Source organism: Paramisgurnus dabryanus, chromosome 23 (genome assembly GCF_030506205.2).
Source record: "Paramisgurnus dabryanus chromosome 23, PD_genome_1.1, whole genome shotgun sequence".
NCBI classification, from domain to species: Eukaryota; Metazoa; Chordata; class Actinopteri; order Cypriniformes; family Cobitidae; genus Paramisgurnus; species Paramisgurnus dabryanus.
This window is the reverse complement of record NC_133359.1, coordinates 1,751,676-1,770,921: the sequence shown is the minus strand read 5'-3', so window position 1 is coordinate 1,770,921 and position 19,246 is coordinate 1,751,676. Positions and strand designations below refer to the sequence as shown.

The window sequence follows — 19,246 nt, the reverse complement described above, 5'->3', positions numbered from 1 at the left end:
CTAGGGTGTCATGAGTGGTTGCTATGGGAGGATGCTCATTTGGCCATGTTTAAAGAGACTGCAACAGTAATTCATTATAATTTCCGTCTCTGTTGATATGCCTTAGGTTTGATCATTTATTCAAGCCCATATACAAGTAAACGTTATTGTCTGGTCACTAAGATGATTGACATCTCCTCAACAGGCTTTTATGGCAGTCAAAGTTTAAAACTTAAAAAGGAGGAACTTTAATCTGTACGAGTGATGATTCACTAATAAAACTGATATCTGCTTTTTTTAAATTATGTATTCTTCTTAATTGAAAGCAAGTATCTAATGTTTCTTTTAAACCATTTAAACCAATATACAGTGTCTATGTGCTGAATCCAGATCTTCTCCTGAATGCATGGTCTGATCTGGGTGGTCTTTTGAGACCAAACCGTAATGTTTTCTTTTCTCTGATGTTCTTCAGTACGGAGAGAACGAGCGTTGGGTGCTGATGTTATGCAATGCTTCAGTTCCCTTCGGTCGCCTCATGGGTGCCCAGTGTTTTGTGAATGGGAGCGAGAGGGAGGTGTCAGAGGAGGAGCTGGCCTCGGACAATCATGAGCTGACTGACGGATTTCACTAAACCAAAAGACCATTCACACATTACAGAGCAAAACCTGAGAATTTACAGAGGTCCTAATGAAAGGTGAGCTTCTCTTAAATTATTAAAATGTTTACAGAGATACATTGCAAACTTGAAAAAATTTAATCAAGGTTTCTTACTGCAGTAGATTCTTATCAAAACCGGTTTCAAGTAAAACAGTTCATAATGCCATTGGATGATTTTTTTCATTAGTAAAGAAGTTTGTTTATGAAATGTTGGGGTTTGTATTGAAGTCTTTTAATTCCAAAGTCTTTTAATTGAAGTCCTCTGAAAATGTTTCATGCCACTTTTTATTGCAAATCTTTTTTAAGCTTCAACTAGTCAGCAATTGTATGCAAAGAATCCTATAACTGTGAAACTTGAATGAATGAATGAATGAATGAGCTTCATGATGATTCTCAATGGCACATTTGGCTGTGTTATAGCTGTTAATATAAAGAGTATAAATAACTCATGCTATTGAATTATTTGATGATATTTCTGCCTGGATGTCCCAGTGTTTTTCCATCTGTAGGTGTAATCGGCAGCTGTTGGCTGTTGGCCATCTTAAGCCCATCTTACAAGTATCTACATGCATCAAGAACACTTCTGCATCTCTTAAGATCTCATATAGATGTTGTTGACTTAGAGATGTCTCTCTAATAACACATGAGACTTGGCTTCTGTTGCTTGTGTCAGGGGTTTCTCTTAACATTCTTAAGACAAAATCAGACATGAATTTGTTGACATACACAAAAATGCTGGGCTTTTTCCAACCCAACGTTGGGTAAAAAGGAGACAAACCCAACCTGTATGCGGGGTGGGTTGCTTTACTGTAAAAATGCTGGGTTATTTTTACCTCAACGTTGGGTCAAAAAGAGGCCAAGCCTGGCTGTATACTGGGTTGCTTTAACCTATTGTTGGGTCAAATATAAACATTTTATGGCTTAATTTAACCCAATGACTTGGTTGCCCTCTTTTTGACCAAACGCTGGGTTGGAAAAAGCCCAGCATTTTGTGTATGTGAACAAATTCATTTCTGATTTCGTCCTAAGAAATGTTAGGAGAAACCCAGCATTTTTACAGTGAATCAACCCAGCATACAGGTTAGGTTTGTCTCTTTTTTACCTAATGCTGGGTCAAAAAGGGACCAACCCGTTGGGTTATAATTTAACATATTTTGGGTTGTTTTAACCCATTTTGGGTCAAATATTAACATTTCCTGGCTTAATTTAACCCAACGCCTGGGTTCGACACTTTTTGACCCAATAGTGGGGTGAGAATAGCCCAGCATTTTTTGAGTAAAGTATAGAGTAAACATATTGAGCTATATAATGAATCTGGATAACATAAAATATTTGATCTAAGAATATAGTAAAAAAATATTTAAAATCTTTGAGTTCAAAAATCCAAATCTGAGTTTTAGATGTTACGGAGATCTCTCACTTTCTAACAATGCTGGGTTATTTTTAACTCAGTGTGGGGTCATAAAGGTACAAACCAAGCCATGGAGTTATAATTTAACATATGCTGGGTTGTTTTAAACCATTGTTGGATCAAATAAATATTTGGCCCAATAGCCCAATTTTCGACCCAATTGTGGATTGAAAACAATCACTTGCCTCATGTGAGATCAGTTGATCCACAGATTAGTACGTGTATCCACGTTCATTTGTTCTTATTGGAGTCTTGAAAAAACTACTTAGACAAAAAAGAGATTTTTGTGTCAAGCTCCTCTCAAATTTGATCACTTCTTTCTACTGGCCAGCTGTGGTGGTAGAGGATCTGTTTGGTGCTTGATGTCAAAGAACAGAGAGAAACTTTTCTCAAGACCTCTGACCCTACGTCCACCAAACCTGTTGGTGGTATGTGGGACATTTGTCTCTTGCTGGGACCTCTGACCCCTCTGAACTAAAACCCTGAACCAACATCTGCAGATCAGTCCTTTTTGTCCTGCTAGAGCCACATGAAAGAAAGTCAAAGTATAAGAGAAATATTCCTTACCGTATTTATTTGGATTTTTGCTTTTCTCGTTTGCTCTTGACTGATCAAATGGTGGTGCATGAGGGGTGAATGGGTTAATTCAAGCTTACATAAATGAACACCGTGAGTCGCTCTTCTGCTCTGGAGGTTTTTTACCACTTCACAATACTCATGTCATCTGTCAATATAAAGATGTGTGCATGGGATTCTACTATAAATGGGAGCAGTAGATCTTAAACATCAACCACTGACAGATATAACAGTCAATAGTGCGTGTACTCTACTGTGGTGAAACATTATGTTAGTAATATCTCATAAAACTTTGCATGTATTTTATGAGGGGGTAACTGTATTCGTATTAATTTGTACGACCACATTTGTACGTTTTTGCACGATTTGGTTTTCACCCTGTGATGTTCAGGTTAGGCATGGGTTTAAGGGCGTGGTTTCATATTGTTTTTTATTATTACACTGCAAAAAAAGATTTTCAAGAAAAAAATTCTTAGTATTTTTGTCTTGTTTTCAGTAAAAATATCAAAAAATTCTTAAATTAAGATGCTTTGTCTTGAGGAAAAAAATGACCCAAGAAAATAAGTGTAGTTTTTTAAACCAAAAATATTAAATTTAAGTGATTTTGTGCATGAAACAAGCAAAAAAATCTGCCAATGAGGTTTTCTTGAATTTTTCTTGAATATAGTGTTTAAAAAAAAATTCAAGATGTTCAGATTTTTTTGCTTGTTTTATGCACAAAATCACTTAAATTTGATATTTTTGGTCTAAAAACTAAAGACTTGTTTTCTTGGGTCGTTTTGCTCATCAAGAAAAAGCATCTTAATTTAAGAATTTTTACATATTTTTACTGAAAACAAGACAAAAATACTAAGAATTTTTTTTCTTGAAAATCATTTTTTGCAGTGTATCATAAATTTGTGAACACTTCGATTTGTAGAAACTCGAGATCAGGCCACAATAATTCACCCAAAAATAATATTTCTGCTATTATTTTCTCAGGCTTGTTTTTTTATGTGAAACACAAAGTTTTGGATCATTTTTGTGTAGCGTCCACATGCTACCACTTAGTTTCCAAGCATGCATTAGAGTTTGAACAAATGACATGGTTGCATTTCTATTTCATAAGTTTATTACGATGTTGTGTTGTGTTTGGATGTGTCTGTTCGTGGCTAAATAATCATTCAGCTCAGCACATAAACCCCACGACTTCTTAATTGTTCATATGGTTGTCCAATAATGTATTAAATACAATCTAATTGTATTTAAATGTCATTTAAACTGTGATTAATCAAATAAATCATGACTGTATCAATATTTTGTAGAAAAAGCCTCAAAGAAAGATCAAAGACATTATTTGTATTATTATTTTGTGTATTTGTTTTACTGAACATTGACCTCATTACGACTCTGGAGTACACAGAAAATTATTTTGCAATCGAGTTTTTATCTGGCTGAAGTTTATTTAGGACTGTTTTAAATTATTGGTGTACATTAAAGCTATAAAAATCACAGACTAAATTCTTGTTTTGTCTTATTTTAGATATAAATCTCCCAAAGCTGAGTAAAGTTTATGTCCCAAGGAAGTTTAAACCATTTGAGGGTTGGATAAGAAATGTAAACTTAATGCAGTAAACTTAATTTTCTATTCTCAAATGAATGTTTTTTGGTTCAGAGATGCTTGTGCTAGAAAACAAGACAAAAACATTGATTAAGAAAAAGATATCAGCTTGTTTTTTATTTCCAAAGGTGAAAAAGAAATCATGACCAAGGGGGAGGCATCAAACGGGCCGAGCCGGCCGCTGGAGATCGTCCCGAATACAGAAGAGAAGATGACAGAGCGCGGTCAGTGGAGCAACAAACTTGAGTTTGTGTTGTCTGTGGCCGGAGAAATCATCGGACTGGGAAACGTCTGGCGTTTCCCGTATCTCTGCTATAAGAATGGAGGAGGTGAGAAGAATCATTATGTAGTGATATTGCATGCTTTAAAGGGTCAATATTTTATAAGATTTAATTTAGGTCTCCGGCGTGTCTGTGAAGTTTCAGCTCAAAATACCCCACAGATCATTTATTATGTCCAATATGCCCCTATTTGGGAGGGAGGTAAAAAGTCCCTGTACCTTTAAATGCAAATGAGCTACGGCTTTTGGTTAAAATTAGATATGATTCTGTGAATAGAGTCTGGGACAATAGTATCTTTAGTTGCATTAGTCAGTCCCTCCAGAAAAACGCGATTATGCGATCGCATGATTTAACGCATAATCAGCCAAAGTCCGCATATTTATGCCGGGGACGTATTTTTTCAAATACGCCGCACTTTCACAGCAAAAATTTTAGATTTCCCTGCGCAAAACATGTGGTGCTTGCATGATTTCATAAAACCCGCATTTTCGTAGCAAAAATCACATATATCTTAGCAGAAAGTTGACAAATGTTGCATTTATTTCACACAAGCGCAGCCATGTCCCCTGTTGCGATGGGAACGTTATGAAGTGACGTGATTATGGATTAATTCACCAGTCAGTCAGTGGCCGTGGGCGGGTCTTAGTTAGTGTGACATCACATAAACAAGAAAATCCAAAAAGCATGTCTAATGTGACTGCTCTGGTTTAATCGAGATTAAAAAATGAGGATTGGTTGAGGATTTTTTTTCAGTGTAAGGAGGTTGTGTTCATACACTGCCAACACAAATTTTTGTCCAAACAACTTGTGGATTATTTTGCATAATAAAGCCCCTTTAAAGAAACCGTGGAACTACTGTGTATGTGCAAAACATCTCTCAAACAGTACTGTTTAAAATAAATAAATTCTTGATGTTTGATGGCATCTTTATGTGTGTGTGTGAGAGGAGGAGGAGTAATGCGGGAGGAGTTTCACATGTAAACAACATTGAGTTGGTTCTCGGGTGGGAGCAGATGTTTGATGGATTTTCCAACCATCCTTTGCTTTAGGATACTCTCTGGATCTTAAACAGCCTGAGGATTATTAGGATACTTCTCCTAAGTGCTCACTTGTTAGCAAACTTGGAACTAAAGTACCCTGTATATATTGCCTGCAGGTAAAGAAGAGGCACCGATTTAAAGCCTGAATGCAGGACGTGTCGGCTCAGGTCGACCTATAAACTCTGGTTCATTGAGTGCATGAAGGCTTTTTAAGAAATTCTTGCACAACCTTGTACTCTGTGGCATTAAAGGAACAGTTCATTTCATCTGAGGGACACTAAAAAAAGCACCAATGAATTATTATATTACCTGAGCATAATATTTATCAGAAACTTTACAATAATGATGTTAAGATCTGTCTGTATGCACTAGCTGATTATTCAGACTGATATCTGCCGATACCGATACTGATCATTTAACGCAATTAAATTTTCTGAATGCTATTCATGCACATAATGACCATTAATATTGAATATTAAACTAGTGATGTTTCTTTACATTTTCTATACACAGAGCTTAAATTCATTGCATTTTTCTGTTTTCTTCAGATGTATCGGCCATGACTGATTTTAAACTGAACGTTGAATCGACTGATACCGATTATTGGCCGATATATTGATGCATCTCTAGTCTGTATTATATATAATTTTATATTTGTCATTATTGAAGCTCAGTAGTGTAAAATTTGTATAAACAACACTACAGGATATCAAAATAATTTTGGACATGGCACATATAGTTAATGCAAAACAATCTGAGAGATTCAGAAACACCGTTGAGATGCAGGAAATGTGTTTAGTGTTTGTCAGGTGTTGACCTCCGCATCTCACAGATGAAAGTATTAGACGTTCATAAGGTGAAAGGTCACAGCTGTTGTTTAATCGACCTGTGGTGTGTGTCCATATAGCCTTTGGAAACATTTAGGAAGTTGTGGCTGCTTTCGTTTTGCTTTTATATGAATGATTAAAAGTAGGCTACAATGTTTTTTAGACTGTGTGTCAACCCACCGTTGGTTCAAAAAGGGACAAACACAATTTAATCTATGCTGGGTTGTTTAAAATAAACATTTTCTGGGTAAATTTGTCCTTTTTTGACCCAACACTGGTTTGAAAATAGCGCAGCATTTTGAAGAGTGTACCATACTGTTTATGTAAATGCGAATACAGGTATTTTTTAATGGATCATTTTCAATTGAAATATTGATTTATGTGATTGTCCCCTCCAGGTGCATTCTTCATTCCCTACCTGATCTTTCTGTTCTCCTGTGGTATTCCTGTCTTTTTCTTGGAAGTCGCCTTGGGTCAGTACACCAGCCAGGGAGGAATCACCTGCTGGAGGAAAATCAGCCCACTGTTTGAAGGTTAATCTTCATTTCATATCCATTTAAATCAGGAAGTATTTTCATATCGTGGTTGGCTTATTAAATCAGTGTGTTAGTTTGTGGGTAATGCATGCATACGCACTCAAGGTTATCCAATACTATCATATAAATGTAAAGGTCGTTGTATGGCATCAAACTTAAATATTTTGTAAAACTTTTTGGAAATTAAAAATAATTGCAAACTCTTCTCCTGTCTGCTGTACTGCTTTCTATACACACATATAAGGCTCATTGGAATGCTTGATTTTGATTGGCCAGCCGCGACATTTGCAAGTTTTTTATTCCCAGATAACAACCACTCAAAACTAATAACACATCAGGTACAGTTAAGTGTGTTCATGCATTTGAAAGTGTTTTCCTAACAGAAGATGTGCATTCCATAAAAATAAGCTAATTAAATATTTTAAATCAATATTTAATGCTCCTTACCTTACTTACAGTATGCGGTAAATAGCCGTGTAATAAGCAGGATAATGTACAGGCAGCCCTGTTGTTATCGCAAAATAAGTCCTGATCACACTCCCTGGGATTTTTTCTGCCTGTACATTATCCCATACAAAAAGACTTCCCGACTGGGGATTAACTCTTTCCTTGCCATTGACGAGTTATTTTGAGTTATAAAAATAACGTGTTTCTATAGAATGTTTATGTTAATCTGCAATACCGCGATTATCCTCTAGATGGCACTTATATATTTACCCAATTTATGAAAAACTGAAGCCAAAATGTTATGTACTAATTTTAAACTCTGTGCATGTTTTGATAATTATTTTGAATCTGATCAACAAAATTCCTTCACAAAAAAATGCAATTATTTTACTTAAAGAATTTTTTTTTTTTTTTTTTAAGAAAAATTTCCATATTTAAGAGTTTATTAGCAGAAAGAAAATATACGTAGATATGATGAAAAGTTTTTTTTCCCATTTTGTTTGTTTGTTTATTGCTTGTTTGGGTCTGTTCTTTCATTCGATATATTTGTTTGATTATATATTTTTAGAGGAAAGTTTTCCTGGAAGACATTTTGTGAAACTTTTGTGAAAATCACAAAAAAATGCTGGCGGGCACCTTTTTTAAGAAAGGCTGGAAGGGAATGAGTTAATAAAGTATTATCTTAGGAGTGGTTTTCTAGACAGGGTCTAGATTATTACAGGACCAGGCCTTAGTTGTATTAGGACATGATGAAATTATGAAAACTTTGAGCTTTGTAGCAAATTCTGGGGTAGGATCATTACTGTCCATGGTCCCTGTCAAATAAAGAACTAAATAAAAAATGTAAGTAGTTTTTAAAAAACAATACTGGTGTGCATCTTGAGACAAAACAATGGCACTGATATATGTTAAGATATGTGAGTACAATCTGTTTTCAGTTAAGACAGCTCAAACATGTATTTTGGTCTGGGACTAGACATTAGATCTGTCTGGGATATCACGCTTAAAGTATGATCTTTATCTTTATGATCAAAGTTTGAAAATGTTAATTAAAAAATATCATATTTATAAAATTATCTTTATAAAGGCTTTGTCGCTCAAGTAAACATATTATTCTTGTTCCTTTTCTTTTACTCAGTTTTATGTCTCTCTCTTCTGTGTTATGTCTGTAGGTATCGGCTATGCCACTCAGGTGATTGTGGCCCTGTTGAACTTTTATTATATAATAGTTTTGGCATGGGGAATATTTTACCTCTCAAATTCCTTCACCTGGACTCTGCCGTGGTCTACCTGCAACAACACCTGGAACACCGGTCAGTCACTTCTACATTTTATTCATAATTACAGATACATAAACTCATCAAAGAGTTGAAAGAAAATCTTTGTTTGGTTGTTTTCTGTAGCGTCCTGCATGGAATTCCAAAGACGAAATGATTCCATTGACCAAAGTCAGATGGAAAACGCAACCTCACCAGTCATTGAATTCTGGGAGTAAGTGTTGGAATTGTTTTTATCTTACCTCTACAAGAAACTTCTGCATTGTGTGATTCTCATGTCTTTCTGTCTCGTGGCAGGCGGAGAGTTTTACGGATCTCCTCTGGAATCGACGAGATCGGAACGCTGCATTGGGATCTGGCTCTGTGTCTTCTGTTGGCCTGGGTGCTCTGTTACTTCTGTATCTGGAAGGGTGTCAAGTCCACTGGCAAAGTACATGTCACACATAAAACACTTAAAATAGTTCATTTGTATTTTAAATATTACCTAAGAATAGTTTATTTCCTCAGTATGCATCTCTTGAAGGTTTAAAAAAAAAAAACTTAATCTATGGCTTTTCCAATCCAGTCAATTGGTTTACCGGATAAGTATATATTATTTAACTGCTGTGAGATCCATTTTACATTACAATGGTAAATGAATATCGTAATCATTCAGTACATTTTAAAGTGGCATCAAAGTTAGCATCAGAGTTTTTTGTGTGTGGGATATTTAGTCTGAAACTGATTTCCATCCATCAGGTGGTTTACTTCACCGCAACCTTTCCGTATGTGATGCTGATAATTTTGCTGATCCGAGGGGTCACGCTGCCCGGAGCTTCCCGCGGGATCCAGTTCTACCTTTATCCTGATCTTGGACGATTAGCGGATCCACAGGTATGATTACTAACATTAATTATATCCCAGTTCTCTAAAAACTATTTTTGAGTAAAATTATCATAATAATATTCCAGAAATATTGACAGAAGCAATATTTTCCTTTTTTGGGGAATGGTGATCGTGTGAACAGTCAGTTTAAAAAATGTGCATATTGTAAAGCAGTGTGCTTCAGTAACTCCTCTGGAAACACAAGCTAATAGTTTTTTTCTTGGACATGGTGTCCCGAGTAAAGAGGTCATGTGGTTTTGTCTACCCAGGTGTTTAGATTTGTCCCAGAGCAGGATACACAGTAGGGATGCGTTGTTTTGTGTCCTGTAATGATTGCATCCATCTGTCTTTTTGACCTGTGATCTAACGTTCACGTCAGAAAAAGACCTCTACCACCTCATGTGATATCTGAGAAGAGACTACGACTCGGCCACACAAACTTATCCCAGCATTCCTTTACTTTAAACTTCTAGTGAATGTTCTTTAAGTTAACATAAGAAATGTTTAGCATCTTGGTCTTGTTCAGACGTCTATGTTTTTTTCATTTGTTCTGGACCTCAGGTGATAAATTGTTAGATTTAGATTTAGGATTGGGTTAGTTTTTTTAAAAAATCCTGTCAAACTATTATTTCACCTTTAATTTTGAGGGGTAAAATATGTTTAATGTTTAAGTTAAGGGTAATTTGGGGTTTCTTTGATTAAAATGTTGATCTAGGATCACATCTTACTTCATTTACACATGTTTAATTTGTGCTTAAAACAACTTTTTCTTGAATTAAGTGTTTAAGAAAAAAGTTCAGGATCTTTTGCTAACCCAATGGCAGATTTTTTGTTGTTGTTGTTTTGCTTGTTTTAAGCACAAATTCAGTTAAATGTGATATTTGTTTTGTCTAAAACTATACTTATTTTCTTTGGTCATTTTGCTCATCAAGAGAATGCATCTTGATAATCTAAAATAATCAAATAATCTTGATAATCAAATATCTACAATTCTAAAAATTTTAGATATTTGTACTGAAAACTAGACAAAATACTAAATAAGAAAGTTATTTATTGCAGTGTATGGATTGTTACACTGCAAAAAATTATTTTCAAGAAAAATGTTCTTAGTATTTTTGTCTTCTTTTCAGTAAAAATATCTAAAAAAAATAATTCTCTAAAAACCAAAAATATAAAATTTAAGTGATTTTGAGCATAAAACAAGCAAAAAAAAAAAATCTGCCAATGGGGTAAGCAATTTTTCTTGAAATTTTCTTGAATTTAGTGTTTAAGAAAAATGTTCAAGATTTTTTTGCTTACACCATTGGCAGATTTTTTTTTGCTTGTTTTATGCACAAAATCACTTAAATTTTATATTTTTGGTCTTAAAACAAGAAACAAGACTTATTTTCTTGGGTCGCTTTGCACATCAAGAAAAAGCATCTTTATTTAAATTTTTTTTTAAATATTTTTACTGAAAACAAGACAAACATACTTAGAACATTTTTTCTTTGAATTTTTTTTTTTTTTTTAGTAGGATAGGTCAAATTTGTCTTGAGATACAACTATTTAAAAATCTAGAATCTGACATAATATATTTATAGTAGAAAATGTACTAAATATCTTTATGGGACACGATCATGGGTCAAGAAAAATCGATAATTTGGACACAGTATATTGTTGCCTATTGCTTCAAATAAAGCTCTATCCATGCGACTTAAGACTTTTTTACCCTGGTTTTGCGGTCCAGGGTCCAGTTAGTAATGTTAACTTTAGCATCTGTTGCTATTATTAAAGTCATGTCATAAAACCTTCACATCATCATCAGTTATGAAACACAAACCGCTCTGTTTCATCTTGATGGACTAATAGCATCAGCACGGCACGTTTTCCCCCCCGAGCAAAACCTGTTTCAGCTAATGAAAGATTGTAAGAGATAAGAAAATCTCTAGGAATCCAACAACAGCATCTAGTCTTTCATCAGACCTCAGGCCTGAGGCCAAACTATGAGTCACAGATCATTCAGAACATCTCCTGCTTGTGTTTGCTCCAAGATGACACAGTTCAGCAATCATCATATTCACACTTATGTTGGGCAAAATCTGCTGTGAGATAATGTTAAAGACACATACCTGTACATGCTACAGATGTCCAAAATATCAAAGGTTGACCTCTTTGTGTTCTTCATGGTGTACTGTAGGTATGGATGGATGCAGGTACACAGATCTTCTTCTCATACGCCATCTGTCTGGGTTGTCTGACTGCACTCGGAAGCTACAACAAATACAACAATAACTGCTACAGGTAAGAATCATATACGTTTTTATCCAAACGTCAAGCGAATCTTTTCAAAATTTGTAATAAAAGAAAAATGAACAAGTGCAAATTTAGTGCGTTTCCAAACTGAATGCTGTGCACAGAAGAAAGGAATGCTGAATTTTTGATAATCAGACACTTGGGTTTAATGTCAGAATTTTTTGTCAAATGCATTTTCACTTCCCATTATTCGCATTTACTCTTTTACTTTCGACTTTAATTCGAAATTTGGAGTTTCCATCGCTCGTTTCTTATGCGATACTTCAAAATGCTCATGAAATCAGTGTGATGGAAACCCAGCAATTGCTTAAAACTTTCACCCCGGGACATTTTATGCACTGCAAAAATTACTTTCTTATTATTTTTCAGTAAAGATATCTAAAAATCCTTAAATTGATTGTATTGTCTTAATGAGCAAAAGGACCTAAGAAAATAAGTCTAGTTTTTAGACAAAAAAATATTGCAAAAACTTTAAGTAAATTAGTGCTTAAAACAAGCAAAAAAAAAAAAATATCTGCAAATGGAATAATAAAACATTTCTTGAAATAAGTTTACTTTTTCATAAACACTTAATTCAAGAAATTTTTTTTTTGTTTGTTTTTGTTTTTTGCTTGTTTAAAGCACAAATGTGCTTAAATTGTATGTTTTTTTTGTCTAAAAACTAGACTTATTTTCCTAGGTCATTCTGCTCATCAAGAAAATACATCTTAATTTAAAGATTTTTTGATATTTTTACTGAAAACAAGACAAAAATACTAAGTAAGAAAGTCATTTTTTTGCAGTGTGTTTGACTTAAACTGCTATCCATTTTTCACTGTTTCAGACACTTTGGGCGGTTTCCCAAACAGGAATTAACTTAAGCCAGGACTAGGCCTTAGTTTAATTAGGAAATATAAGTAGTTTTAACAAACATGCCTTACATAATATTACTTGTGTGCATTTTAAGGCAAAATAAAGGGCAATGTTGTATTTTAAGATATGTCAGTGAAAGTCGTTTTCAGTTTGGACAGCTCTCACTATTTACTTTAGTCTAGGACTAGTCTAATCCTTTTCCCTCTAAATCTTTCTTTCTTTCTTTTTTCTTTCTATTTTTTATCCATCTACATTTTGTCAACCTTTATACTATTTTAAACTTGTAGACTATGCGAAAATAATGCACACCCAAGGTGGTAATACGGCATGACCGGTGTGCATTATTTATAAATAATTCAAAGGACCGGAGTCAATTATTTTGCTTATACGATGGTTACAGCAAACATTGCTCTGGTGGTTATTTAAAACATTTGACAGGCCAGATGTGCGTTTATCCAAAAATAATGCACAACCAATCAGAATAAAGCATTCAGCTGCCCTGTTGAAGAATAATTGAAGTTATTTCTCCACCAGAAACCACTGTGCAGTCGAATAAAGGGAATACAATTTTATTTGTTTTTTTTTACTTTTTCCCAATTTACTTTCAGCTATGCCTAAATACCACAGATGTCTGTATATTAAATAGTTTATTCTTTATGTTAATAGATTTTTTTATGCAGAAGAGAACAAGCATATCCGTATCCTTATCCGTAGCGAGTCGTTCATCAAATTTCATATATTATTTCTCTTTCTCATAACACAGTTGTTTTTTTTCTCTGTAGAGATTCTTTGGCTCTGTGTTGTCTGAACAGTGGAACGAGTTTTGTCGCTGGATTTGCCATCTTCTCGATTCTCGGTTTCATGTCTTACGAGCAAAACGTTCCCATTTCAGAAGTGGCAGAGTCTGGTGAGCGTTGCAGATAACCATAATGCTGATGTTAAATGTATTTGTTTAGTGCTTTTGTACAATGTTTCCTTGCTTCAAAACAACTTTATCATATTTTAAAGAGAGCTTTTGTAGTCTATCCTTCTTTCTGAGATGTGTTGTGTTCTGCATGGCTTCTCTCAGGTCCTGGTTTGGCATTCATTGCGTATCCGCGTGCCGTGTCCATGATGCCCGTCTCTCCGCTGTGGGCCTGTTTCTTCTTCATCATGATTGTTCTTTTGGGATTAGACAGTCAGGTGTGAATCTTCATTTTGGAGACACTGATGTGGTTTTGTGCTGCAGGTTTTGAACGTATGTGTGTTTGTGTTCGGTCTCAGTTTGTGTGTGTGGAGAGCCTGGTGACAGCGATGGTGGACATGCATCCAACTATCTTTCGCCGTAAGAACCGCAGAGAGCTTCTCATTCTCGTCGTGGCTGTTGTGTCCTTCCTCGTGGGTCTCATTATGCTTACAGAGGTACAATTTCATTTCTGACACACATCATTTTAAAACATGGCTGATAGCATGGTAAAGTGATGACATCAGATGGTGATTTTTACTGTACATATCCAAGAAATCATGGTAACGTTAACAAATCTGTCTGTCTCAGGGTGGGATGTATGTCTTCCAGCTGTTTGACTACTATGCAGCGAGTGGAATGTGTTTGCTCTTTGTTGCTATTTTTGAGACGGTCGTCATTGCCTGGATTTACGGTGAGTCTGAGCTGTTATGCAAACAGGTTTTAACCCCTTCTGTATTTTATATGTGCAATATCCAAAACCCCTGCACACAAGAGCTTCATTTGACTTTAAGGAAAGTTTTCTTTTAATGCATATTCACAACTTTTTGATAAAGCCTTATAGACACATCACAGACTGTCATAGGGTATTGTGCCCTTTAGGATAAATCCCAGAATGCAATTGTTTTGAGCTATGATTTCAGTTTAGATGTTGACTCAGAAGTTAGCAAACTGCATGTCAGGTTAAAAGATGTTTAGCTAAAAGTTGTTGTGTATTTTCAGGTGCTAATCGATTCTACGACAATATTGAGGATATGATTGGATATCGTCCTGGGCCTTATATTAAATACTGCTGGATGTTTTTTACTCCAGCCACATGTTTTGTGAGTACTTTTAAACTTTTAAATGAAATGTGCAAAAATTACAGGGGCGCAGGGGCGCAGATGGGGGTTTTTGGGGAACCAAGCTGTCAACGAATGATTTCAACTCAGTTATTTTGCATAAATAACTAGTGCTCAAGTAGTTACTTTGCATACATTTGGCTAATGTTTTGCACTAAAAAGCCATTGGGGGATTGAAATGGACAAACCCCGTTAAACAAACAAAGGCCTAGCCATGCATAATCAAACTGTTAGCTTATTTGTTTAGTATGCCAATCGCCAACCAAAACCAAAACCTCATGCCTTATGCAAAATAGGTTTTATTAAAAGGGGCCATGGCACAAGACTTTTTTAAGATGTCAAATAAATCTTTGGAGTCTTTAGAGCACATGTAAAGTTTTAGCTTAAAAAAAAACATATATTACCAGTTATAGCACTTAAACATGGAAAAAGTCTGCTTATTATTATTAAACATTTGCTTATTATGAAATAAAAAAGCAAAGAACCTATGTGCAAATTAAAATCCAACAACAACTTCAACAACATAAATTAAAAATAGTATACCAAAAAGACACTTTAAGGGACACTCCACTTTTTTTCAAAATATGCTCATTTTCCAGCTCATCTAAAGTTAAACACGTGATTTTAACCATTTTGGAATCCATTCAGCCGATCTCCGTGTCTGGCGGTACCACTTTTAGCTTAGCTTAGCATAATCCATTGAATCTGATTAGACCATTAGCATTGCGCTCAAAAATGATCAAAGAATTTTTATATTTTTCCTATTTAAAACTTGACTCTTTTATAGTTACATCACATACTGACGTAAAAGAAAATTAAAAGTTGTGATTTTTTTTAGTCGATATGGCTAGGACTATACTCTCATTCTGGCGTAATAATCAAGGACTTTGCTGATGTAACATGGCTGCTGGAAGCGCAATGATATTATGCAGCACCTGAAAATAATCCCCTTGGTAACTTTCAATAGCTGGGGACTATTTTCAGGCACTGCGTAATATCACTACGCCTGCTGCAGTCACGTTACGGCAGCAAATTCATTGATTATTGCGCCAGAATAAAAGTCCTAGCCATATAGCCTAGAAAATCACAACTTAAAATTTTCCGTCAGTCTTAGTACACGATGTAACTATAAAAGAGTCAAGTTTTAAATAGGAAAAATATTGAAACTCTTTGGTCATTTTTGAGCACAATGCTAATGGTCTAATCAGATTCAATGGATTATGCTAAGCTATGCTAAAAGTGCTAGCGCCAGACCCGGAGATCAGCTGAATGGATTCCAAAACGGTAAAAATCAAATGTTTAACTCTAGGGGACCTGGAAAATTAGCATATTTATTAGCATAAAAGTGGAGTGTCCCTTTAAGGGAAGCCTGCAAGCTTAGCATAAAAACGTGTAAGCAGGGGCTGTAGATGATCGAAACCCTGATTAATCCTCTGCTTTACCAATGTTTGTTTATCGCCTTTGGTATGGACAGTGAAAGGGACGGATTAGGCTACATGAATCTGGGCTCATGATATAGATATGAATAAGGACTCTGATCTGTTCTTATTGGTGTCTTTCTCTCATGGCAGGGTACGTTTGCGTTCTCTCTGATCAAATACACACCTCTGAAGTATAATAATGAATATGTGTACCCGTGGTGGGGTTACACGCTGGGTTGGCTGCTGGCTCTGTCCTCCATGGTTTGTATCCCTCTGTGGGTTGTTTCTAAACTCAGCACGTCCAAAGGTTCGCTCAAAGAGGTGAGTGACACTTAATCTGCTCATTGTGTTTGCACTACTAACAGGACTGGAGTATATATTCTTGGTATAATGCATGAGGATATTGTATGCTAAAGGGCTTGGCAAAGTCCAAAGTTAAAGAGTTAGGATTGTTACATGTATTAGTTCTTTTACCATGCATGGATCATTAAATAAAAAAAAAATATTTAGCATTTAAAATAAATCTGTATGTCTGTGTTGACCTATGAAACTCTAAAGACATTGAAAGTTTTGTCTTGCCGAACTTAAGTTCGCATATGGCAAAAAAGTAAATTTTCAAAACGACTTTTAATATACTTAAAAAACATATATATGTGCTGAAATATATTTAAAAATGTTTACAAAAATTTATATTTCAGCAATATATTTTTGCCATTTTTTGTATATTTTAAAATGTATTTTAAAAATAAATATATTTAAAGCACTTATTTTCACGTCGCATTGAAAGAAAGACTTCAAACCTGTAAACATAACAGGTTTAAATAAAATATAAAATTATATATTAGTATATTTTTGTTATTAAAAATATAATTTTATATTTTATACTTAATACATTTTTAAAACTTATATATTTTGGCCAGTATGGGTTGTAAAATTAGAAATGTATCTGTTGCCCCTGAAATACATTTTGAAACATATTTTCAAAATCAAAAATGTATTTAATTAACTTTCTACACAAATTTATTTAGCATATATTTAAAACAGTTTTGGCCCGAGAAATGTATTTTTTGCCATATGGGTTAAATCAAGTTAATATTACTAAAATATTACATTTTTATAAACTTTTCTCCTTTTTATTGTCCCCAGCGTTTTCATGAGCTCACCACTCCATCTCCAGACCTGCCCAGGACCAGACGAGATCAAGAAAAACTTCAGGCCATTTTTGTGGCCGATGGCGACAATCTTCGGCAAAGAGGCGTCCCGAACAAAGACGGCTACTTCCCTGTCAGCGAGAAAGAGTCGAACTGTTAGCCGCCCTAAAGGAACCGGAGCTGTGAGAGGATCTTCTGTTAAACCTTTCCATGATACCTCACAATACTGGTAGCCAAATTACCCGGAAGACCTTTGCAATGACGCAACTGATGTCTCGAGTGTTTGCTGTCACAGGCCAGAGTTTGTGAACGTTTATTATCTCTAAAATCCAGCCGATCTGATCAAACTGTGAAATATTTTTACTTTCAGTGAAACAGAGAAAGCACCTGATAAAGATCTAATAGTCATTTATTTTAACACAAATGTGTCTTTATAAACATTTTTAAGTTTTAGGTTGAGCCAAATGTACTTCTTAAAATCTTTTCCATATGTGCTTTGGCCTTTGGATTGGATTTAGTTCAAGGGTTGAAGGTTGTACTCCAAGCATTTTAAAACTGTTTTTTTTAACCTCTTTATCTCTCCGTTCAGACTCTTTGCCCAGCCGATGGCAGAGAGGAACAGAATCGAAACTGTAGATGTTAAAAATAGAAACTGTTGTTTCGGTTCAAACAATCAATACATCTGCTTTCTAAGGAAGCAAATTAGAGTTTTTGAATCCATGCAGATATGCATCATTAATACATTAAGTGACATTAAATGTGAAATACTTTATTATAGGCTATAGTCTTTCAGACAATATTAAAACAATGTACAGTATAAATATTAATGGAAATCAGTAGTAATTTTATGGTACTGTGAGGTAAAGTGAAATTATTTACAAGGGTCAATTAATCTGCACATAAAAATGTTTCAGGATGAATCTGACATATTTGGTCAATCAAATCCTATTACATGATTTTGTATCTTTATTCTCTCATATGAATGTTTGAAAGCACTGTTTAACAATATAGAGTTGATCGGAAACAATCACATTACATATTGAAGATCAAATGATTATTTCAACTTTAAATTCACTGTGTTTTTATGACTTCTTTGATGTGGGTAACCTGACCACCACCTATCTTAATGTATATATCATGTACAGAACAGCTATGTTTAATTTTTACAACATTGTACAAAATGTGTTTGATTTCCAGATATATTACTCATGTATGGACATTACATCAATAAAAGAACAAAAACTATCTAAAGCCTTAAATCTCAGCATTTGTAATAATATGAGAGCAGATAATTGAGCTGTTGTAATAAATTAGTAGCAGTTTGTCTTTTAGTTAATTTAGACATTCTTGCACATTTTTATTGTCATAAAAGTGGCTGTAAAATAATTAATATAATTACATAATAAAATATAAAGACTAACATGAACACTGAAAACATGCATATCTCAAAAATTATGGAATTTAATACAATAACTACAATCAGAAATAAAAGATAAAATAGCATAGATTTATGTAAAGAAATGAGCATACATTATTTAAATTTACCTAACATCTTTTCCACATAAACAAACGTACTTTACTATAGTAAACTGTGTTAAATTGTAGTATATTGTATAATAATTATTATACTTTGTTATGATACTAGTACAATGCATACTAGTATCAATCAATCAATCAGTCAATCAAATACTTTATTTACTAAAACAGTATTCTGTAGTATTAACTGGATTTCAAAATATAGAAAAATTGCCAAAAAAATATAGTAAGGCCTACTGAAATATATTTTGAAATATGTTTATAAAAATTTATTTTTAACCAATATATATTTTTGGCCTTTTTTGTGTATTTTGAAATATATTTTAAAAATACATATATTTAAATGAATTTATATTCACGACACATTGAAAAAAAAATTAAGTTAACATAATAGGTTTGAAAAGATTAAAATTAATTAAATTTATTCAGCAA

General features: G+C 34.2%; 1 protein-coding gene across 1 annotated transcript; it reads left to right on the top strand.

Moving 5' to 3' along the window:
• Window positions 1-480: 480 nt before the first annotated feature.
• Window positions 481-18,523, top strand: slc6a13 (solute carrier family 6 member 13). The gene is made up of 15 exons (XM_065277368.2): window positions 481-673; window positions 4,352-4,552; window positions 6,770-6,904; window positions 8,527-8,667; window positions 8,758-8,845; window positions 8,929-9,061; window positions 9,370-9,504; window positions 11,675-11,778; window positions 13,425-13,549; window positions 13,712-13,824; window positions 13,906-14,043; window positions 14,177-14,279; window positions 14,588-14,688; window positions 16,278-16,448; window positions 17,274-18,523. The coding sequence occupies exons 1-15, from the start codon at window positions 667-669 to the stop codon at window positions 17,436-17,438; spliced, it is 1,860 nt and encodes a 619-aa protein (XP_065133440.1). The 5' UTR covers window positions 481-666; the 3' UTR covers window positions 17,439-18,523.
• The last annotated feature ends 723 nt before the right edge of the window (window positions 18,524-19,246 follow it).

What these genes read in the sequence shown, in the direction of transcription:
- slc6a13 (XM_065277368.2), top strand. An exon ending in GTGTCAAGTCCACTGGCAAA is followed by an intron (nt 9,062 to 9,369) that starts GTACATGTCACA and finishes TCCATCCATCAG; the next exon opens with GTGGTTTACTTCACCGCAAC. An exon ending in TACAACAATAACTGCTACAG is followed by an intron (nt 11,779 to 13,424) that starts GTAAGAATCATA and finishes TTTTCTCTGTAG; the next exon opens with AGATTCTTTGGCTCTGTGTT.